This window comes from Puma concolor, chromosome E1 (genome assembly GCF_028749965.1).
Source record: "Puma concolor isolate L17-30 chromosome E1, mPumCon1.1.hap2, whole genome shotgun sequence".
NCBI classification, from domain to species: Eukaryota; Metazoa; Chordata; class Mammalia; order Carnivora; family Felidae; genus Puma; species Puma concolor.
Window position 1 is genome coordinate 16,419,098 of NC_141680.1, and position 20,279 is coordinate 16,439,376.

A 20,279-nucleotide genomic window follows, 5' to 3' on the forward strand; every position below is an offset into this window, starting at 1 on the left:
TAATGACAAGATTTTAATAAAAGTCCAGAACCAGGCAAGAAAAGGAGTGGCACACTAGAAACTCTTTGGACTGCCTGGGAGCACAGGACTGAAGAAGGAAATCACTGCTGAAAACTGCTTTTCAAACATGAAAGACATGAGGGTAGTGGAGACCAAGAGCAGGAAGTGAATGCCAGCGGGGTATGTCGGGCTCCTGCAGGAGGAGTCACCAAGCCAGTGTCCGGGTCTGCGTCCCCGCCTTGTGCGGCCAGGTCGGGAGTGGGTATGCGTCTGAGAACCCCAGCAGTGGCCAGAGGGCTGACAACACCCAGGCAGGGCAGGAAGCCCCAAGCCCAGAAGATCAGCCGCTGGCCTCTCCACCTGGCAGTTCCAGCCCCACCTCACCTCAGAAGAGCTACCTGCGGCACTTAGCTGAGCAGCACGGCCCCCTCTCCGTCACCGGTGGGTGGCAGGAAAAGAGCATCCCTGATCAGAACGACGGAATCTGAAAGCCAAAAGTGAGCTTTCGGCTAGAAATCACCCAACACCAGAGGAACGCTAATACCAAGAAAGAGAGTCCCATGATCAGCAAACCGAAGACCTTCTATCAGAGGACAAAGAAACAGAATAGGCAACTCAGAGCTTCAAAATACACAGACTCTATACACCCTGAGAGATTTAAGAGGATATTGTGCCCATGAAAAAAGAATCAAGTAGAGATCCTAAAGATTAAAGTGGGACTGCTGAAATAGAAACTCAACAGCTGGGCCAGACAGCAGAATGGGCATGACTGAGGAATACATTAAAACAGTAAGGCTCAGTTGAGGAATTCAGCCTTTTTAAAAGGGGGGAAAAAGAGATGCAAAGTAGGAAAGAAAAATTAAGAAATATGGCAGCAGATCTAGAAGTTCCAATATTCGTGCAATAGGAATTCTTTCCACTAAGAGAGAGAATAGGGAACAATGCATAGAAACTACTCAAAGAAATAGAAGAAAATGATTTCTCCCAACTTAAGGAACTTATGAGTCTTTATTTATTTAAAAAATTTTTAAATTTTATTTAAATCCAAGTTAGTTAACACATAGTGTAATAACGATTTCAGGAGTAGAATTTAGTGACTCATCACTTACGTATAACACCCAGTGCTCATCCCAATAAGTGTCCTCCTTAATGCCCATCCCCCATTTAGCCCATCCCCCTACACAACACTCCTCCAGCAACCCTATTTGTTCTCTGTATTTAAGTCTCTTATGGTTTGCCTCCCTCTGTTTTTATCTTATTTTTCCTTCCCTTCCCCATGTTCATCTGATTTGTTTCTTAAATTCCACATATGAATGCAATCATGTATGTCTTTCTCTGACTAATTTCACTTAACATAATACACTCTAGTTCCATCCACGTTATTGCAAATGGCAAGATTTCGTTCTTTTTGATCACTGAGTAATACTCCATTGTATATATATATCACATCTTCTTTATCCATTTGTCAGCTGATGGACATTTGGACTTCTTCCCATAATTTGGCTGTTATCGATAGCGCTGCTATAAACACTGGGGTGCATGTGCCCCTTTCGAATCAGCATTTTTGTATCCTTTGGATAAATATCTAGTAGTGCAATTACTGGGTCGTAGGGCAGTTCTATTTTTGAAACTCGAGTCTTTATATTGAAGATACAGTAAGTACAGAGTAACATGAAGGACAAGAGACCTATATCCTAGTAAAATTCCTGACACACACACCCCCAATCTCAAATGCTTCCAGAGCAAAATAAAAATCAAACAAAAACAGATGATCTTATAAAGGAGTAAGAATCAGATTGACCAGATTTTTGATAGGCAGTAAGAAACGCCAGAGAGTAGATTTGCCTAGTCTATCATGCAACAGCCAATGGGTAGAAGCAACCTGTGTGTCCATCAACAGATGAATGGATAAACAAAATGTATAATATGTATTTACAATGAAATCTTCAGCCTTAAAAAGAAATGAAATTCTGACACATTCTACAACATGGATGAACCATGAAACACTGTACTCAGTAAAATAAGCCAGGCACAAAAGAACAAATATTATATGATTCCATTTATATGAGGTACCTAGACGAGGCAAATCACAGAAACAGAAAGTAGAACAGAAGTTACCAGAGGTGGGGGAGAGGAGGTGATGGGAGTTACTATTTAATGGGTAAGAGTTTCTGTTTGGGGTAATGAAAAAGTTTTAGAAATAGAAGTGGTGATGGTTATATAATATTGTGAATATACTTAATGCCACTGAAGTGTATACTTAAAAGTGATTAAAATTTTATGTCATGGGTATATTAACACAATTTTTTAAAAAGTAGGAATCCCGAATAGACCAATTACCACGGAAGAAATCACAGTGAGAGTCAAAGATCTGCCTTGAACACAGGTAACACATCCAGATGGTTTTACAGGCAAGATCTACCACTGACAAAGCATTAATGTCCAGAATATATAGAGACTTTTACAAAACAATAAGAAAGAAAGAAAGAACTCAATATTCAAAGAAGCAATGGGCAAACAGGTATTTCAAAGGAAATGCAGATAGTCAATAATTAAATGAAAACTACTCTCAGTAGTTAGCAGAGAAATGAGAATGAAAGGAAGTGGATGTTATTTTTCATCCATCAGTTAAATAAATCGGAAAACTGACCATTTAGCATCGTTGAAGGTATGGGGAAATGGGTACTGATACTGTCCAGACAGTGCTATAAATAAAAAAAAGTCTCTTGGGAGGGCAAATGGGAAGTCATTATTAAAATTTTAAATGCACGCTACCCATGACCCAAAATCTCTCCTAGGGAAATATTTACAGATGTGTAAAAAGGGGTAGATTTTAAAAATCAGAAGCAAACAATCTAGTGATGTAAGAATGGTTAAATCATCTGCAGTGTATTGTACTTTGGAATTCCAGGTATCAATTAAAAAGCACGAGGCAGGTGTGTACATATTGATGCGGAAAAATCTCTAAAATACAATGAGAGGTTAAAACCAAAAGGTAAGTTTCAGAATGAAGCGTATGGTGTGAAACCATTTATTTAAAATGAAACAAGGGGTGCCTGGGCGGCTCAGTCAGTTAAGCATCCGACTTTGGCTCAAGTCATGAGCTCACGGTTCGTGGGTTCCAGCCTCACATCGGGCTCTGCACTGACAGTGCGGAGCCTGCTTGGGATTCTCTCTCTCTCTCTCTCTGTCTCTCAAGACAAATAAATTAATTTAAAAAATAAGTAAAGAAAAGAAAACTGGGGTGCCTGGGTGGCTCAGTCAGTTAAGCATCTGGCTCTTGATTTCAGCTCAGGTCATGGTATCGCGGTTGTGGAACTGAATCCTGTGTTGGGTTCTGTGCAGACAACACAGAACATGCTTGGGATTCTCTCTCTCTCTCTCTGCCCCTTCCCCACCCACGCTCTCTCTCTCTCTCTCTCTCTCAAATATATAAACTTAAAAAAAAATAAATAAATAATAAAAGAAAAGAAAACCACAAACTGAAACTATAGATTTATGTAAGTGCACAGATAAAGATCTAGAAGGATACACATTAAATTGATAAGAGTCACTCCCTGTGTAGGTAGAGGTACAGCTAAATGGCACTTTGGTTTCATCTGTATATTTTTGAGGATGGCGGGGGAGGGCAGAAAGAGAGACACACAGACAGAATTCAAAGCAGGCTCCAGGCTCTGAGTTGTCAGCACAGAGCCCGACGCAGGGCTCAAGCTCACAAACTGTGAGACCATGACCTGAACTGAAGTCAGATGCTTAACCAACTGAGTCACCCAGGCACGCCTGACTTTTGTTAAAATAAAGAAAACATATCCCTGGATCACTTATACAATTACCTATAGGATTACAAATACAGAAACGTGAGGAAAAAGAGGCCTGTAGCAATCAGGCCTCATTAAGAAGGCCGAAGTGAAGATGATGGCTGCTGCTAAGTTCCAGCTCCCTTGTCTCTTCTTTGTGGCAAGAAAGGTTAGGATTCGTCAATCATGATCATCTCTGCCTTCTCGGTATTCTCCTTGCCCTCTTTCTAATAGAAAAGACACTGAACTCACCCCCCTCCCACTGTCCTTTAGAATCTTCATCTTCCTTCTAAGCATCAGCCTTTCTTTCTACTGGTTCTGAATCTGGGATTGGAACTCAACAGAGGTAAGAAGAAAGAAGAGGTTAAGTCATCATTTTGTCACCTCTGAAGTTCTAGTGGCAAACAAGATTTTCCAAAGACTCCCACGGCAATATTGCCCATTCCACGTGCCCTTTCTGTCAGTGGGACTCTGACATTCCCCCCACTGGGAGAGGTGGCTTAGAAGAGACTATGTTCCTTCCTCCCTCATCCTGGCAGCCTTGTGACTAGGAATGATGCTATGGGACTTCCAAGGTCTGGTTCTCTTGGGACCTGGCCATGAGGAAGACCAAACAGCCCATGGAGGACAACTCAGCTGAACTCCCAGTGCACAATGAGCACCCACTTGCCAGCCATGAGAGTGAGTCACGGATCCTTCAGACCCCTCCTGAGCCACCCCAGCTGATGCTGCGTGAAGTAGAGGCGAGCTGTTCCGCTGAGGGAGGCCAAATTACAGGAGTAAAATAACTGTTGTTCGTCAGCCACTAAGGATTGTGGTGATTCGTTACAAGGAAATAGACAACTGGAAGAGTTTTTCTCATAAATGTGGACAGCCAAGAGTTGTCTACACATACAACATTCCAGCTGCCCGTCCTGGGATGCCGGGCCCACAACCACCTAATATAGATTGCTTTAGAAGATATGGTAAGGAGTCGGTAAGGGCTATGGTAGACAGGACATCCGTGTCACACAGAGACAGATCAGATGACATCTGAGGTTCTTTCTTACAAGATTCTGCAGTAAACATACTGAGCTAAGTGCTGAAGCGCATCCTAGCACGGTCTTTTCTTAAAGCAGATGATTGTTTTCTCCAATGACACTTTACCTCTCAGAAAGCTGCCGGATCTGTGGAACTCCCATGTACTTGTGGAAGTGCTCCAGAACATTCATCACACCCTGAAGAAGATTAGCAACTTCTCCATACTGTCTTCGCCTGGTCATGGCTCTGCAAGGAAATAAGAAGTTGAGAACGCTAGAAAAACACTGAGGACACAAGATACAGATGCAGGACAATCTACTCTGAACTACAAAATAGAGATCAACTCCATCTGGTGACCATGTACTACTGAGCACTGAATACGTAAGGTCCTGTGCCTTGCTGGTGAAAAAAATAAGACCTAGTCAAAATCCTCAAGGTGACATTGTTTAGTAAGACAGAGAGAGAGCCAAGTACACATCTAACTAAAACCAAGTAGGACAAACTGAGTCTACACAGAAGTACAAGTTATGCAATACAGGAGGTACAAAAGAACGTGGGAACGATGGAGGGGTCGGGGAGGGGAAATCTAGGAACACTATGGATTTGGGTTGGATGTTATGGGATTAGCAGGCTTTAACAGAGATGAGGGATAAGAATGTTACTATCTGAGGATTACAGCTTAGGGGCAAACAGAACACATCATCCCAGCCTACAACAAAGGGTGTTTATATGTATTTAACTCAAATCTGTAGGTTTTAAGCCAATGTTAAGCAACTCGTCTCAGATAGGTCTACTTTCACTACTACCAATGTTAATGAAGCTTAATTAAAAGAAGGCTAATAAAATCAACAGTTACACAAGGAAGGACAAACTGTTAGTTCTAAATTTTTCATTAGGGTGGAGCTTTTAAAATAATGTATAATTTATGACTTCCCTTAGGCATTAAAAAAAAAAAAAAAAAAAGAGGCTTTTAAAAAGACAGGACCAAGCTCAAGCAAACATATGGTATGTTGCTACCACTGCCTGGTCTGATAGTCTGGTTGGAACCACAGCATCTGGGGCAACAGACAAGGAAACAGCTCCTCTAGTTTCCCACTGGCCGGCTCACCTCTCTGATCACTGCTTGCGGGAGGATGGGCCAGGGTTCGCTGGAGCTCACACAATGCCTAGAGAGACCACGAAGGAGTCTGACCCCTTCCTCCCTCCAGCTTTGGATGCTGCATCTAAATTTCTGTGCAGATGCTCTTTCTCTGTCTATACGTGAGACTACACTGACACTGGGGCAGGGGGAAATTCTCAGCCTGAGACAGACCACAGAAGTGAACTGGCATGTCAGAATTGTGCTAGTAAAACAGGCCTTTGGATTGCTTCTTGCGGTAAATAGCCAGCTCTTTGTTTTAATGGTGTTTCTAATGTCCTCACGCATCATTCCCTATAGCTCCTCTAAAAACCACGCAGGGTGCTACAGTCTTTGAAAAAGACCTTGAAAAAGTGGATTGGGGGACAACTGGGTGGCTCAGTTGGGCGTCTGAGTCTTGATTTCAGCACGCGTCATTATCTCATGGTTCATGAGTTCAAGCCCGGCATCAGGCTCTGGGCTGACAGTGCGGAGCCTGCTTGGGATTCTTTCTCTCTCCCTCTTTCTGCCCCTCCCCAACTTGTGCATGTGCTCTCTCCCTCTCAAAAATAAATAAACCTTAAAAAAAAGAAAAAGTGGGTTGGAGAAAAAAGGTGGGATGAATGATAAATCAAAGCTCTGTTTCTCTACTGAACATCCAACGGCAGTGAGACTCAGCCCAACACAAGTCGGAAAACTTGCCAAGCAGAGGCTGCAGGGAGCCGTTACAGTCCTGAATGACCTTGCTGGCCTTAATGGTAGAGATTTGCCACGTTTAAATGACTTGTATTCTTAGAGTCATGCTCCACGTGCTGTCTGGGTCCCTTTCATACTCCTTTGCACCTCACTTCAAAGCGTCAGGTGTTTGTTACATTTTGAACACCAAAGGGCACAAAGCTAAAATGGTTGGGGCGCCTGGGTGGCTCAGTCAGTTAAGCAGCCGACTTCAGCTCAGGTCATGATTTCGCGGTCCGTGAGCTCGAGCCCCGCGTCGGGCTCTGTGCTGACAGCTCAGAGCCTGGAGCCTGTTTCAGATTCTGTGTCTCCCTCTCTCTGACCCTCCCCCATTCATGCTCTGTCTCTCTCTGTCTCAAAAATAAATAGACGTTAAAAAAAAAAAATTAAAAAAAAAAACAAAAACAAAAACAAACAAAGCCAAAATGGTGATTAACATTTGAGACCAATCTGCAGAAAGTGGGGCAGAAGTACTTGGCTGAGAAGTAAAAGGAAAAAACAAACAAACCCTATGCTGCCATTTTCTTTACATGGCACATTCACTCGCGGTGGACCCCAAAGAGAAAGTTGACGCTGCTTACTCAAGGGAATCCACGCCACCTGCTAACATGTGCAGGTGGTTCAGCGTTGTGATGGAGGTGGTCAGGTGGCGTTTGGCATGATCTAGCTGCTTAATATCGCGGGTGATTTCTTTAACCTAAATATCGAAAAACCGCAGGAGAAAAAGGAAGAAGGTTAAGAAAGATGTTAAATTCATTTGCAAGAAGCCCTGTAAGAAAATAAGGCAAATGAAGCAAGGGAAAAAAACCTCCGGTTAGCCCTTGGGGAAAACACAGACATTCTCATAACGTATAATCAAAATAACCTCCAATCAGCCCATTTGAATTTCATCTGGCATTTCTTCAGAAGACTTTACCCAGGGGTACAAAATCCTCAATTGCAAGAACGACATGAACTTTCTTTTTCACCTCAAGTGGAGTGATCCAAATAGCAATTTAGTATGGAGCATGTGGTCCAGGAGCCAAGTTCAGCGCATCTCCTCTTGAACAAGGTTTTTTTTTTTTTTTTTTAGAAAAGTATGTCTTCTGACAGGGCTATCAGGTTCAATACAATGAACAGTATTAGTCGGCTCTTCTACTGAGATGGTCTTTATTCATGGAAATAGACTTTACTGTCTGATCCCCAGCAAGGAAAGACTTGCTCTCAAATCTCAAGAAGACTAAAATGTAATACACTTAACATGTACTATTCTAGATGAGATGTAAGGTCTTCAGGAACCGAGAAGGTAATTGGGGGTGGGGGGGGGCGGGTAGAATTTGGACAGTGTTGACCCAGAAGATCCAAGAGAAAGAAACTCTGTACCTGGGAATACTAGTGTATTTTAGTCACCAGAAAAGCACATTCAGCAGTGAGGTGGGAACAATTCTCCAGCTTTGCTAATAACGAGGCAGAATGTTCCACTAAGCTGCCTGAGTTGATATTGACCAAGAAGCTTTCTGAAGAGCAATTTGATTTCCCAATTTCTTTGATACCTGGAAGGAAGGGAGTGCCTTGGACACCAAGCACAAGCCTTCCAGTCACTGGAAAGAGATATCTTCCATGAAAAGTGACAAACTCCGGGGGGCCTGGCTGGCTCAGTCAGTAGAGTATGCGAGTCTTGATCTTGGGGTTGTGAGTTCAAGCCCCCCATGTTGGGTGTAGAGATTACTTAAAAAAAAAAAAATCTTAAAAAAAAAAGTATATCTTTCACAAAGGAAGGTATATAGTACTACTCAACTGTATACAGTTAAAAACGATTAGGATGAGGGGGGCCTGGGTGGCTCAGTTGGTTAAGCGTCCAACTTGATCTCGGCTCAGGTCATGATCTCGTGATTCCGGAAGTCGAGCCCTGAGTCAGGCTCTGCTTGGAGCCTGCTTGGGATTCTCTCTCTCCCTCTCTCTGCCCCTCCGCAGCTCACGTGCATGTGCGTGCTGACTCTCAAAATAAATAAATAAGCTTAAAAAAAAAGTTAAAAACTTGGTAGTGAGTTATGCTCATGTGATCTGATTTTTCAGAGTTCGATCATCCGGGGTGAACGCAGAGTGAAGATCATAACCCTCCCAGCTTAGTTCAACACCCACAAACCTGTTGAGCTGACCTGGATCTTAGCAGTAAAAGTCCTTTCACAGGGACTTCCTCATCATGCCTGCTCTCTCTTGTCACTCTCAGGCTATCAGTATCTCTACTTCTATTGCCCAGGGTGGGAAACAGATTAAGAACCTGTTATTCTTCACAGAATAACTGAGTTTGGGGAAAAAGAAGATCAGGAGTGGTATAGTGAACTAGATACGGGAGTTTGGCCCCAGAATCTGACAACCCACTTCCAACACTGAAATCATTACCCTCTTTCCTACAGAAAAATCCCGGCACCCCTTTTGAGGTTCCTTAGCTCTGTTGGGTCTGTTAGCTCAGGGGTCTTTAACTACTGTATTAGAAGTCACAGTCATCTATGACTCTTTTCATTCCTGCATCATTAGTCAGTCACTAAATCCTGAGTACTCGTCCAGTGCCTCATCACAAAATCTGACCCTTTCTACTTCTTCAGACACCCCTTGCTCTGCATCAGAGGTGACTAGTCTCTCTGTTCCCAGTACCTCCCGTCTTTCCCCATCACATATCCTGTGCTTCTCTAGACATCACCCTTAAAGGCAGCTCAAGCAAGGGATGCTCAGGACAAAGTCACAGAGATCGCGACACAAACAGAACACCCTTAGTTAATGTACCTTAACTGTTACCCAGGGGCAGCCAAAAAAGGACAGAACATGACGTGACAGGTTTTGGAGTCAGGCAGCTCCAGGGTTGAATCTCAGCACGTCCAGTGTCCTACAGAAGCTGCCTGGCCTCACTGAGTCTCAGTTTCATTGATAAGATGGGTAATCATACAAATAATAATAAAACCTAGTTCATAAATTTGCTGTGAGGGCTAAATGAGATCACTTGTCCCACTATAAAGGGACATCCATGGCACGGTATTTGGCACACTGGTGGAGGGCAACAAATATCCGTTCCCTCTTCGGTCCTACCTCTTCTTCCCTTTAGCAAAGCGCCATCCAGGAAAGCAAACTGCTTTAAAATAAAACATCTACTAACTTCCATGCTTCAACAGCCCGCGGATGGTGCTGGGGGTAGTGCATCCTGGGGGAAAGAACCACCAATCTGAATCCCTCCTTGATGACATACAGCCTCTATCAAAGACTATTTAATTCTCTGACAAAGTACAAATATTATCATTATTTATTTTCCCCTCCTTCAACTCTTGGTTTGGTAGTTAAAGTCTGTAACACTACCTGCCTGGGAGAATGAACAGGAAGAGCTGACAGTGAGGGACGGCAACAACTGATGCTCACTCTGGGCCTATGTGTGACACGTCATCTCAATTAGTCCCCACAATTCTATGATGTACTCAGGACGGTCATCTCCATTTTACAGTGAGGAAACTGAGGCACAGAGGGGCTGAATAACACGGTTAGTAAGTAGAGGGGTTGGACCCCACCCAGGCAGTCTGACTTCAGACTTCACTTCTCTTCACTGCTCTATCAAACTGCCCTCCCCCCTCCCACTCCATGTCCTTCCCTATCTTGCCACACGGCCACCGAAGAGAGCTGAAGGATACACATGAGGTCTGTTCCTGGAGTAAATTGTAACAGGATGTGGGGAGGAAAGACTGTATGGATTTGGGAGTTTTTATAACCAAAAGAAGTAGGGGGGCAATGACATCAGTAACGGCTTCTATCACAAGCCTCGTACTATGCCCAGCGCTCTTCATATGTTTAATTCCACAACAAGCCTTTGAGGCAGGTGTTACTGTTCTTACCTTACAGGCTGAGGAAACTGGAGATCAGAGACAACTGAGAGACATTACATTATGTGGCCAGAATGTGTGCGCGGGAGCTGACATGTTACAGTGCCTGCCGTGGAGGAGGAGTGGGTGAGGCTGGGTTCTCCGTCAGTGGGCAGGCCTCCTGAGCACATCACCGGAGGACACAGATTTGTCAAAGGACAACTTCACCAAAACCGTAAGCATGCACTGTGGCAGGATCCGTCCCACCTCCCAATTCCAGTACCAGTTTTCATGACATATCGTGGATCTTAACAGAAATACGTGATATAAACAAATGCTCGAGAAAAGAATCCAAAATGACTAGAACACTATTTTGGGGAAGAAGAAGAAAACTTTTCCTATTTAAAAAAGGGCTGTGAATGCAGGGCAGCAGGGATGGTGAGTCACTGCACGTCTAGCTGCTCCTCTTGAACTGAACTGGAATGTACGCACAGGGCTTGCTTTCGAGACGTGGGTGCTGTGGCTGCCAGCAAGTGGGAGAAAAAGCCCATTCATGAGTGTGACTGGACAAGAACCGAACTTCCTCTTCTACTGCAAGAAAGTCAGGAAGAAACCTAAACTCACCATTTGCTCTGATTTTTCTGCTTTGTCTTTGATATCTTTGATTTTGCCAAAGAGCTGCTGGATAGCTTTCTGGGCCTCTTCAAGTGCCTAGAATAAAAGAAATAAATGATAAACAAGAAGCAACAAAAGACGGCCCCCAGTCACTGCACTATAATCGAGTCTAGCTTCAGAAGAAACCTACCAGAACGCGCGCTCTTGACTCATTGTTCTTATGCAGTTTTACTGGACCCAAATAGTAGACGGACTCTAGCATTTGGATACAGGCAAATACACAAGGTTCTTGCCAACCTGAATCATAAAGTTTTAATTTAAAAACTATCTCCCTCCATCTTAGTGATGACTCCATGTTACTGATGACAACACAGGAATAAAACATGCACATCTGTACATGTTGGCACATGTGTGTGCATACATGTGTGCATAATAACCTTAAAGCTTGTAGAGAGACAGAGGTGGTTCTAATTTGGGAGAAACTCTGAACTTTGAAAGTTCCAGGAGACTGTGCCTTCAACAAAATCAACTGTGCATGGGGACTCCAGAACTGCGGTAAACCTTTAAGTTATTTATTTATTCTGAGAGAGAGAGAGAGAGAGAGAGAGAGAGAGAGAGAGCGCGCACGCGTGCACGTGAGCATAAGTGGGGTAGGGGCAGAGAGAGGGAGAGAGAATTCCAAGCAAGTTCTGCAACTTGACACAGCGCAGAGCCTGACGCAGGGCTCGAACCCACAAACCATGATATCATGACCTGAGCCGAAATCAAGAGCTGGACGCTTAACCGACTGAGCCACCCAGGCGCCCCGTGAGCCAAATGTTTCTACTGAAAAACCTATAAGATGGATGCCACACATTTAAAGTATGATAAACCAGAGTTGCTCCCGCGAGGAGGGGGAAGCAACATTCAGGAGTTGTCAGGGCACTAAAAGCACACATGTGGAGAACATATGTACTTAGAAAAGATGTAGCAGCCAGCAGAAGGACTCATACTTCATTACATCAAACACACTTTATTTATTTTGGATTTAAGAGTGGTCTGTCCTAACCAGGCCTCACAAGCCCTTTATGAATGTAATGATAAGACCAATGTCACCCTAGAGCTGTGTTTCCTCTTAGTCTGCATAGGGAAAGAGGAGCCTTCCTGAGAGGGCCTTCCAGAGGCAGGAAGAAAGCAGAGCCGAGAGAAAGGGAGAATGACAAAAACCCTGACAGAATTAACTGGACTTCTGTATTCAGCTGTACCCAATGAGAAAGCCACCTCGAGACCATGAATGAATACGTTTTCTTTTGTACTTAGAAAACATCCCCCAAAAGAAACTTGAGCTGGCTTCCTCTGCTGGAAATTCCTTCCTTGGTGGAGGCAGGGATCGTATCTTTCTTTCCTCTGTAGGCTTCCCAGGCTGTCCCCTTCTTCTGATATTGGGAATCCTTTCTTCTTCTGGAGCTCCTTGCCCTTGTGTGTGGCATAGTTCCAAACAGGAGTTTCACATGTGGGGACAAGTATGCGGAGCCCTCACATGTGACTGTATTACAGCTCCTAAAATGCATGTCCAGAGGGTACTCTGAGAAGCTGTGTCTTTAGCCCTATTGCAAGTCTGAGGGGACACCATTCAGGCAGCCGCTCGCACCTCCTGGGGCGTGCCGGGTCAGTGTGTGTTTGCTCTGTGGGATCACTTCACTTGTATCTACAGGGGTTTGTGGGCAAAGAAGCTTTTGTACTTGTAGCTTCTGCCACCTGGACACAGGATTTGAATCATCAGAAAGTGTGGGCTTAAGACAACAGTCGGCATTGCTATCAGGGCCCAAAATTCATAACTTGGGAAACGTTACCTAAAATGCAGGAAACAATCAAAAGAGGGGATGGAATGCAAGTGGGTCATGCTGAGCAGCTCCTCTCAATCCCATTCTGCCCCAAAAGGATGCCCCCTCTCACTCAGCAGTGTTTCCACTCAGTTTCCTGCCATCCTAGGATCCAGCACCCCTGAGACAGCTGTGGCGGTGTGAGAAAACCCTAACCCTGTATTTTCCGACCGGCAGCCCGCCTGTGCTGTCACGCTGTGTGCGCAACCTCTCTGGGCATCTGTTTCCTTGTCTGCAGAGTAGTGATGACGATACCTACCTCGACAGTCGTTGGGAAGATTCAATGACATAACAGATGTAAAAACTGCACAAATATTAGGTTTATTTCCGGGGCTCAGGACCACCTAAGCAAATGCATGCACGCATATATGTACAGATATACAGGGACATACGCGCATACGTTCCCTTCTGGCCACGCCTTTCCCTCTCAGCACAACCACCAGGCCTGCCCACTATCTGATGCTTCCTAGCCTAAGCCGTTCCCTGAGTGAATCCACATCCACTCATTCCACCCCTCCAGCCCCCAAGAATTTTCTTCCTCACTTCAAATATTCACCTCCTCAAAACCAGGATATGAACCAGATTCTTTGGAGCACTGCCTACTACCATACTGCCCAACTTCAGATTTCATAAGATTGTGAGAAACCAAAATCAAGTTCTAACAAAATTAAAATGATAAAAAGGAGTAAAATATCAAATGCCCATTCACAACCAAAGGAGTAAAGTTTCAAAATAAAATGTTCAATACAGCTACTGAGAGCATGCAAATCTTTGTCATCTCCCATGACTTAGTTCAAATGCCACTTTTTCCCCATCCTTTCCCCAACTTCCCCTTCCCTTCCAACACCCTCTCTATATGTAAACAAACACATATGCAGCAGAGGGTACAATCAATTCATTCATCAGCTGGGTGCCTGTGATCCTTCATGTAAACTTAACATTCATAACAAGTTTTTTGTGAGTGTGTCTTTTGGTTGGACCATGACATCCTAGAAGGCATGGACCATATCTCATCCGTTGTGACTTATGGACACCCAGGGCAGTGCCCAGAATGATACAGTAGGTACTCAATACATGTTTATTAACTTGAATTTTAAAATCAATTATGGTATATGCACGCACACATATATACACACACACGTGCGCACATATACACACACACACGCTCCACCTTTGCTCTCAGGGTAGTCAGGCAACACATTTATGTAGTTTATGGCTGTGCCAACATTTCAACTGCAGACCTTCTTTTAAGCAACAATAAATTAGGTTTACAATCCTCACATACTGAAAAAAAAATACTGGGTCAAATCCGTACTCTATCATAAATAAATTCTCATTTTCCAGCAATGCAGACCTTCACGGTCTTGTAACTGAAGACTAGCTGTATCTGAACCGTGACACTGAATTCCTGCAGAAATTATGGTCCCAACTACATCTGTCAGCATTTCATTAATTCACTTCTTCTACCATTCAACAGATATTTGTGGAATAGCTTCCATGTACCAGGTACTCCTCTAAGCACCAGGAACCACTGGGAGATGAGACACACATGGTCCCTTTCCCTGTCCTCAAGGAACTTACTTCAAGAAGTGACAGGTTGGAGGAGATACTGGCAAAACAACTGAATAAAGAAACAAAGAAGAAAATTTCAGAGAGGGACAGGTGTGATGAAGGAATTGATCAGCAGGGTGGTCACAGAAGGTTTCCTGAGAAATAGCATATGAACTGGGACCTGCAGGATGAGGTAGAGTCAACATTTTTAGATCTGGAGTAAGAGAATTCCAAGTAGAGAGAACAGCAAATAAAAGATCCTGATGCAGAAAAAGACCTTGGCGTTTTGAAGGACCACAAAGGAAGGCAGTGGATGGCACGGTAGAATCGGAGTGGGAAGTGCTGATAATTTGGAGAAGCAGGTAGGCACCAGAGCCTGGAGGGCCCCAAAGGCCTGGTAAAACCACGGGATTTTGTTCAAAGTGCAATGAGAAGCCACTGAAAGGCTTTAAACAAGGGACTGGCAAATGCCTTACATATGTAAAACACGGCCCTGGCTGCTACACGGCAGGGGTGGCAGGGGCCATCCAGAGGCAGGAATGAAAGAAAAGACCGCTGGGAAGGGCTGCCGTGCTCTAGGCGAAAAACGGTGCCGGTCTAGAGCAGGTGGCCGACGGTGAGGGGAAGAGGTGCGAGTGACTGGGATTTGTAGGAAGATATGACCCACGGGACTCACTGATGGACTGGATGTGGATAATGAGAGAAAGGAAAGAATCAAGGATTACTCTTTGGTCTTGGTTCAAAAAGCCAGTGAATGTGTCCCTTAACTAAGGAGGGAAGACAGGAGAAGGAACAGGTTTGACAGGCAGGTGTGTATGGTGGTGGTGGGATCAGAAATCAAGAGTTCCATTTCAATATGCTAGGGGTGCACAGCCCACTGGATGTCCAGTGGGGACACCAAGACATCTCAAGCTGGACATCTGTGTCTGGAGCTTGAAAGACAGGAGCAGACTGGAGATTCAAATTTAGACGTTATCGGTTTATAGGCGATGGTTAAGTCTATAGAAATAGAACTCACCCAGGAAGAGAGAAAAGACAGCAAAGAGAAGAGAAAATGGCCCAGGCTGAGTCCTTGGGCACTCCAATGGTCAGCAGTCTAGAAGGAAAGAAAAAGCGAGAAAAAGATGCGGATTCTCTGTTTTACCAGTGACATGAGAGAAAATGAGGGACGGTGGTGTCACAGAAGCCAAACGAGTGTTGGAAGGAGGAGGAAATGAGAGATTTTTCTTATTTTGTTGAAATCTTATGTAAATTAGGATGGAGAATTGCCACTGAATTTGACAATAAGGAAGTCGCTGATGACCTTGCCCAGAACAATTTCAGTGGAGTCGCGGGGATGGAAGTGGACAGTGACGACGTGAGGAAGGGTAACACCTGTTTTTATAAATAATGTTTGGAACACACCAATCCCATTCGTTTAGGTATCATGTATGGCTACCCTCACCACACAACAGCGGAGACGAGAAGTTGTAAGAGACCACATGGCTGGTAAAGTCTAAAGTATTTACTATCTGGTCCTTAGCAGGAAACAAGTCTGTTGACCCCTGGTGTAGAGTGTTTTTTTCAAAAAGTGTTTGCTATGAGAAGACAAGAAAAATGGGTCAACCGATGGAGTGAAGGGAGGAAGATCTGAAGATGAGAGGTGCTTGCACAGGTCTAGTGTGGGAACGACTCAACAGAAAAGGAGAAACTGATTTGGGAGGCTGGGGGGCAGTAATGGGACAATTACAGAAGAGAAGGACCTTTTTATAATGTTCTTGGATTGTTTCGTGTACGAGTTCTAAACAAGACTAGAAGCGTCCTCCAGAGTACAGACCGATGACATGCATGGCATTCTTATATCCCCTATAGTTCACGCAATCACCCATTCTGGTTGCCAGAGGGGCAGGCCCAGTTTATGGCGACTGTCTCAGTATAATTATTAGGAGCTCACGCTGCAAAGTGACTCTGGTGACTGATCATATGGTCACATCACCTGCAGCATCCAACCAGAGCTAGAGCACAGGTGGAACTTGACAGATACTTGCCAACCGATTCAAACTGTTGTGGGGCACTCGTCGGAAGGGTAGCAGTGCCGAGACCACCACTCTGAGTGGGGTGTGCTGACCGACACCCTCGCCTTTCCCCAACCTCGGGCACATCTACCGGCAGTGGTTCAAGAACACACCATCACACTTTCTGTAAATGTTATCTATTTGGCTAATAAGGAGTCTCATGCCCAGGATACTGCAAGGGGTCAGTAAATTCTAAACCCTTTACAGCCTTCTAAAAAATGTCAGCTCATGGTGTAAAAAAGCACTGCCTGAAAGGCAACTGCCCACCAGAAAGGACTGACAGTTGAGGGCACAGCCCGCACAGAATTCTGTGATATTGTTGGTCATGCCATACCTAGTGATGCTCTAACGGGATTAGAAGCACCATCTTCCAGCCAAATATGCTAAGACAGAGACTTTCAGGTAAAAAGGCAAAATGGACCAGGTTCTATACTTAAAGTAGGGTCTGAAGAAGCATGCACGATCCCTTCTCAGAGAAAGAGTCTCTATCCATAGTTCTCTTTTATTCTTAATCTGGCATCCTACCAGAACGGTCTCTGCTGAAGGTACCACGTTTTTCTTCTAGCAAACAAGTAAGACTCACACAATCTTATATTTCAGAGTCTGAAAGAAAGATAAACTGTTTGCCAGATTTTTTTTTTTTCCCAGGCTGGAATACTTCTGCTTGTTGTAACAATGTACTGAAGTCGAGGAAATTTAATACAATTCATTTTCCAGAGTGAAAAGGGTTCTTCTGAAGCCTCTTCCATTAAGCAAGTCCACTCTCAACACACACCCTACTGTTTGATATCTAATCTCTAGTAATCAATTACACAGGAAGAGAATTTTGTAATTTGGAAGAATCATCAGGATTTTATTTTTAAGTAACACTAAAATATTTTTACTACCTGGCTGATCAGAAAATGTGCAGAGAGATAGATTCTGGCACTGTCCCTAGACTCTCTTTAAAATAAAATGTGGCTACTTTCCCATTCCAAGCTGTATGTAGATTAAAAACAGAACTAATCACCCAAACATGTCTGCTTTCAATCTACCCTTACCGGAATTTCTTTCTTTCTTTCTTTCTTTCTTTCTTTCTTTCTTTCTTTCTTTCTTTCTTTCTTTCTTTCTTTCTTTCTTTCCTTCCTTCCTTTCTTTCTTTTCTTTCTCTCTCTCTCTTTTCTTTCTTTCTTTCTTTCTTTCTTTCTTTCTTTCTTTCTTTCTTTCTTTCTTTCTTTCTTTCTTTCCTTCTTTCCTTCCTTCCTTCCTTCCTCTCTTTCTCTCTTTCTTTTTACATTTATTTATTGTTGAGAGACACAGAAACACAGAGCACGAGCAAGGGAGGGGCAGAGAGAGGGAGACACAGAAACTGAAAGACTCCAGACTCTGAGCTGTCAGCACAGAGCCTGATGCGGGACTCGAACCCACAAACCACGAGATCATGACCTGAGATGAAGTCAGACGCTTAATTGACTGAGCCACCCAGGCGCCCCTACCCTTACTGGATTTCTAAACTGAGATCGAAAGCGTGGCTACAGCCTGCATTCGAGGGTATTACTAAGCAGCAGTTATTACAGCGGTCCTCTTTGGAAACCCTAATTCTACAGCTAGGAGATGCAAAGCAACCCATCGGGCTAGCTCTGAAGACTAAGCAGAACCAATCAGGCTATCTCTGTGCACCATTCCCTGTACCCATTATTCTTAATTTTCCTTGCCTCCTAAAGTAGACTCTGAACAGGCTACCAAACCCATGCTGGGTCACGTGCACAGAAGATAAGCAGCATGGGACCTGGCACCACAGACTCCACTGCTTTTTTCTTTCATCTTTTTAATTTTTTGTCCAGAACCGTCACGCGCTACCTGTATAGACAGAGGAGATTTGATCCAATGGAAATGCCTTGAGAAATTAATATCCCATTTGGCGCGTGGATGCATGTAATTTTGCAGTTTGCTCTGTTATAAGAGAATTATATTGCCTTTATCCTGTGGGTTCACAGGCAGCCTTTAAGAGATTTGGAACGAAGATCCCATTTGTCACCACTGCCAGAAGGAAGAAAACGTTGCTCGTTTTCAGAAGAACTAGTAGGGCTTTATGTTCCTTGAAAAAGTAAGGTGCTAATATTCAAGGTTCCTGGGAAGAAGATTGTATTTTCCCACCACTCTGCTATCATTTCTGTTGTCCAATTCCACACTTGTCTGCCGTTTCCTTTCCTACTGTTCGGAAAAGCAACACACTGTATTAGTAAAAGGCAAGGGTTTTCGAACAAGCAAACTGGGACTTGAGTGTTGCCCTTGCAGCTTACCGTGTGATCTCTAACAAGCCACTTTACCTCCAGGAGGCACAGGCTCATCATTTCTAGAACAGGAGCTCCTACCTCAAAGCCGTTCTGCTAGGAAGGAATGCAGGGCTTATTATGAACACCTTTGAAACTGTTTACCCAGTTCCTTCCTCCTGGGAATCTTCCTCTCATTGTGTTCTTTTAGAGTCGGCTGTCTCAGAAGCAGGCCTGGTCCAAGCTGAGCCAGATAGTTTTCTTGTGACTTTCCAGAACAAATTGGCAAAGAGAGTTCATCTCTGCCTGGCGGGAGCCCCAAATGAGAAGCTGAGTTAGAGAGCAGCGAGGTTCCCCAGAAAGGGGAAGAGGCTGGTCTCCAGGTAGTGATGATAAAGTAAACACAGGCAGAGAGACAGATACAGAAAAATTGGGTGCATTATTCTGATCCGGGCTTCAACTGTTTGGTCTGACAAGGTGAGCTGCGACACTGCTATTCCATGGTCTGACTTCAACTTCTTCAAAACAAGACACAAGCGCCTTTCTAATAATCCTCCTGTTGGCCTATGCCAGCTTGAACTGGGATTTTGTCTTCTGCACCAGAGAGAACCCTGACGGGGGACTCAGCTCATAAAAGGGGCTCATTAAAAGGCCACTATTAATATCATTCCCAGATCCCCCAGATGAAGAGTACAATATTTCAAATATGACTATCACTTCAATAGCCAAAGGTTGTTAACCCATCCTTTAGAGTTTGTAAGTAAGCTGGTTAAGTTCAACATCTGCAGGCATATGCAGAATCAGGGAAACTGTTCCTCTGAACCACGTTGAAAATGAAACATTCTCCAGAAAAAAAAGTTTCAATCTTTTATTCACTCCTTCAATAAAAAGTAAGATTATATGTACTATGATAGATGCTGAGAATCAAAGATCACTAAATGGGGACATGTCTTTAAAGAACTTATAAGGTGGGAATGCAAGCTGGTGCAGCCACTCTGGAAAACAGTACGGAGGTTCCTCAAAAAACTAAAAATAGAACTACCCTATGACCCAGCAATTGTACTACAAGGTATTTATCCAAGGGATATAGGTGTGCTGTTTCGAAGGGACACAGGCACGCCAATGTTTATAGCAGCACCATCAACAATAGCCAAAGTATGGAAAGAGCCCAAATGTTCATCGATGGATAAATGGATAAAGGAGATGTGGTATATATACACAGTGGAGTATTGCTCGGCAATCAGAAAGAATGAAATCTTGCCACTTCCAACTACGTGGATGGAACTGGAGAGTATTATGCTAAGTGAAATTAGTCAGCCAGAGAAAGACAAATATCATATGACTTCACTCATATGAGGACTTTAAGAGACAAAACAGATGAACATAAGGGAAGAGAAACAAAAATAATATAAAAACAGGGAGGGGGACAAAGCATAAGAGACTCATAAATATGGA

General features: G+C 43.8%; 1 protein-coding gene across 1 annotated transcript in view; it reads right to left on the reverse strand.

The window, feature by feature from the left end:
• VPS53 (VPS53 subunit of GARP complex) overlaps nucleotides 1–20,279 on the reverse strand; it is a 137,763-nt gene that overhangs the window by 90,090 nt on the left and 27,394 nt on the right. Inside the window, exons 5-7 of the mRNA XM_025916500.2 lie at nucleotides 11,115–11,201; nucleotides 7,251–7,366; nucleotides 4,944–5,063 (exon numbers count right to left, since the gene is read on the reverse strand). Coding sequence (XP_025772285.1) covers nucleotides 4,944–5,063; nucleotides 7,251–7,366; nucleotides 11,115–11,201 — 323 coding nt within the window. The remainder of the gene's footprint in view (nucleotides 1–4,943; nucleotides 5,064–7,250; nucleotides 7,367–11,114; nucleotides 11,202–20,279) is intronic.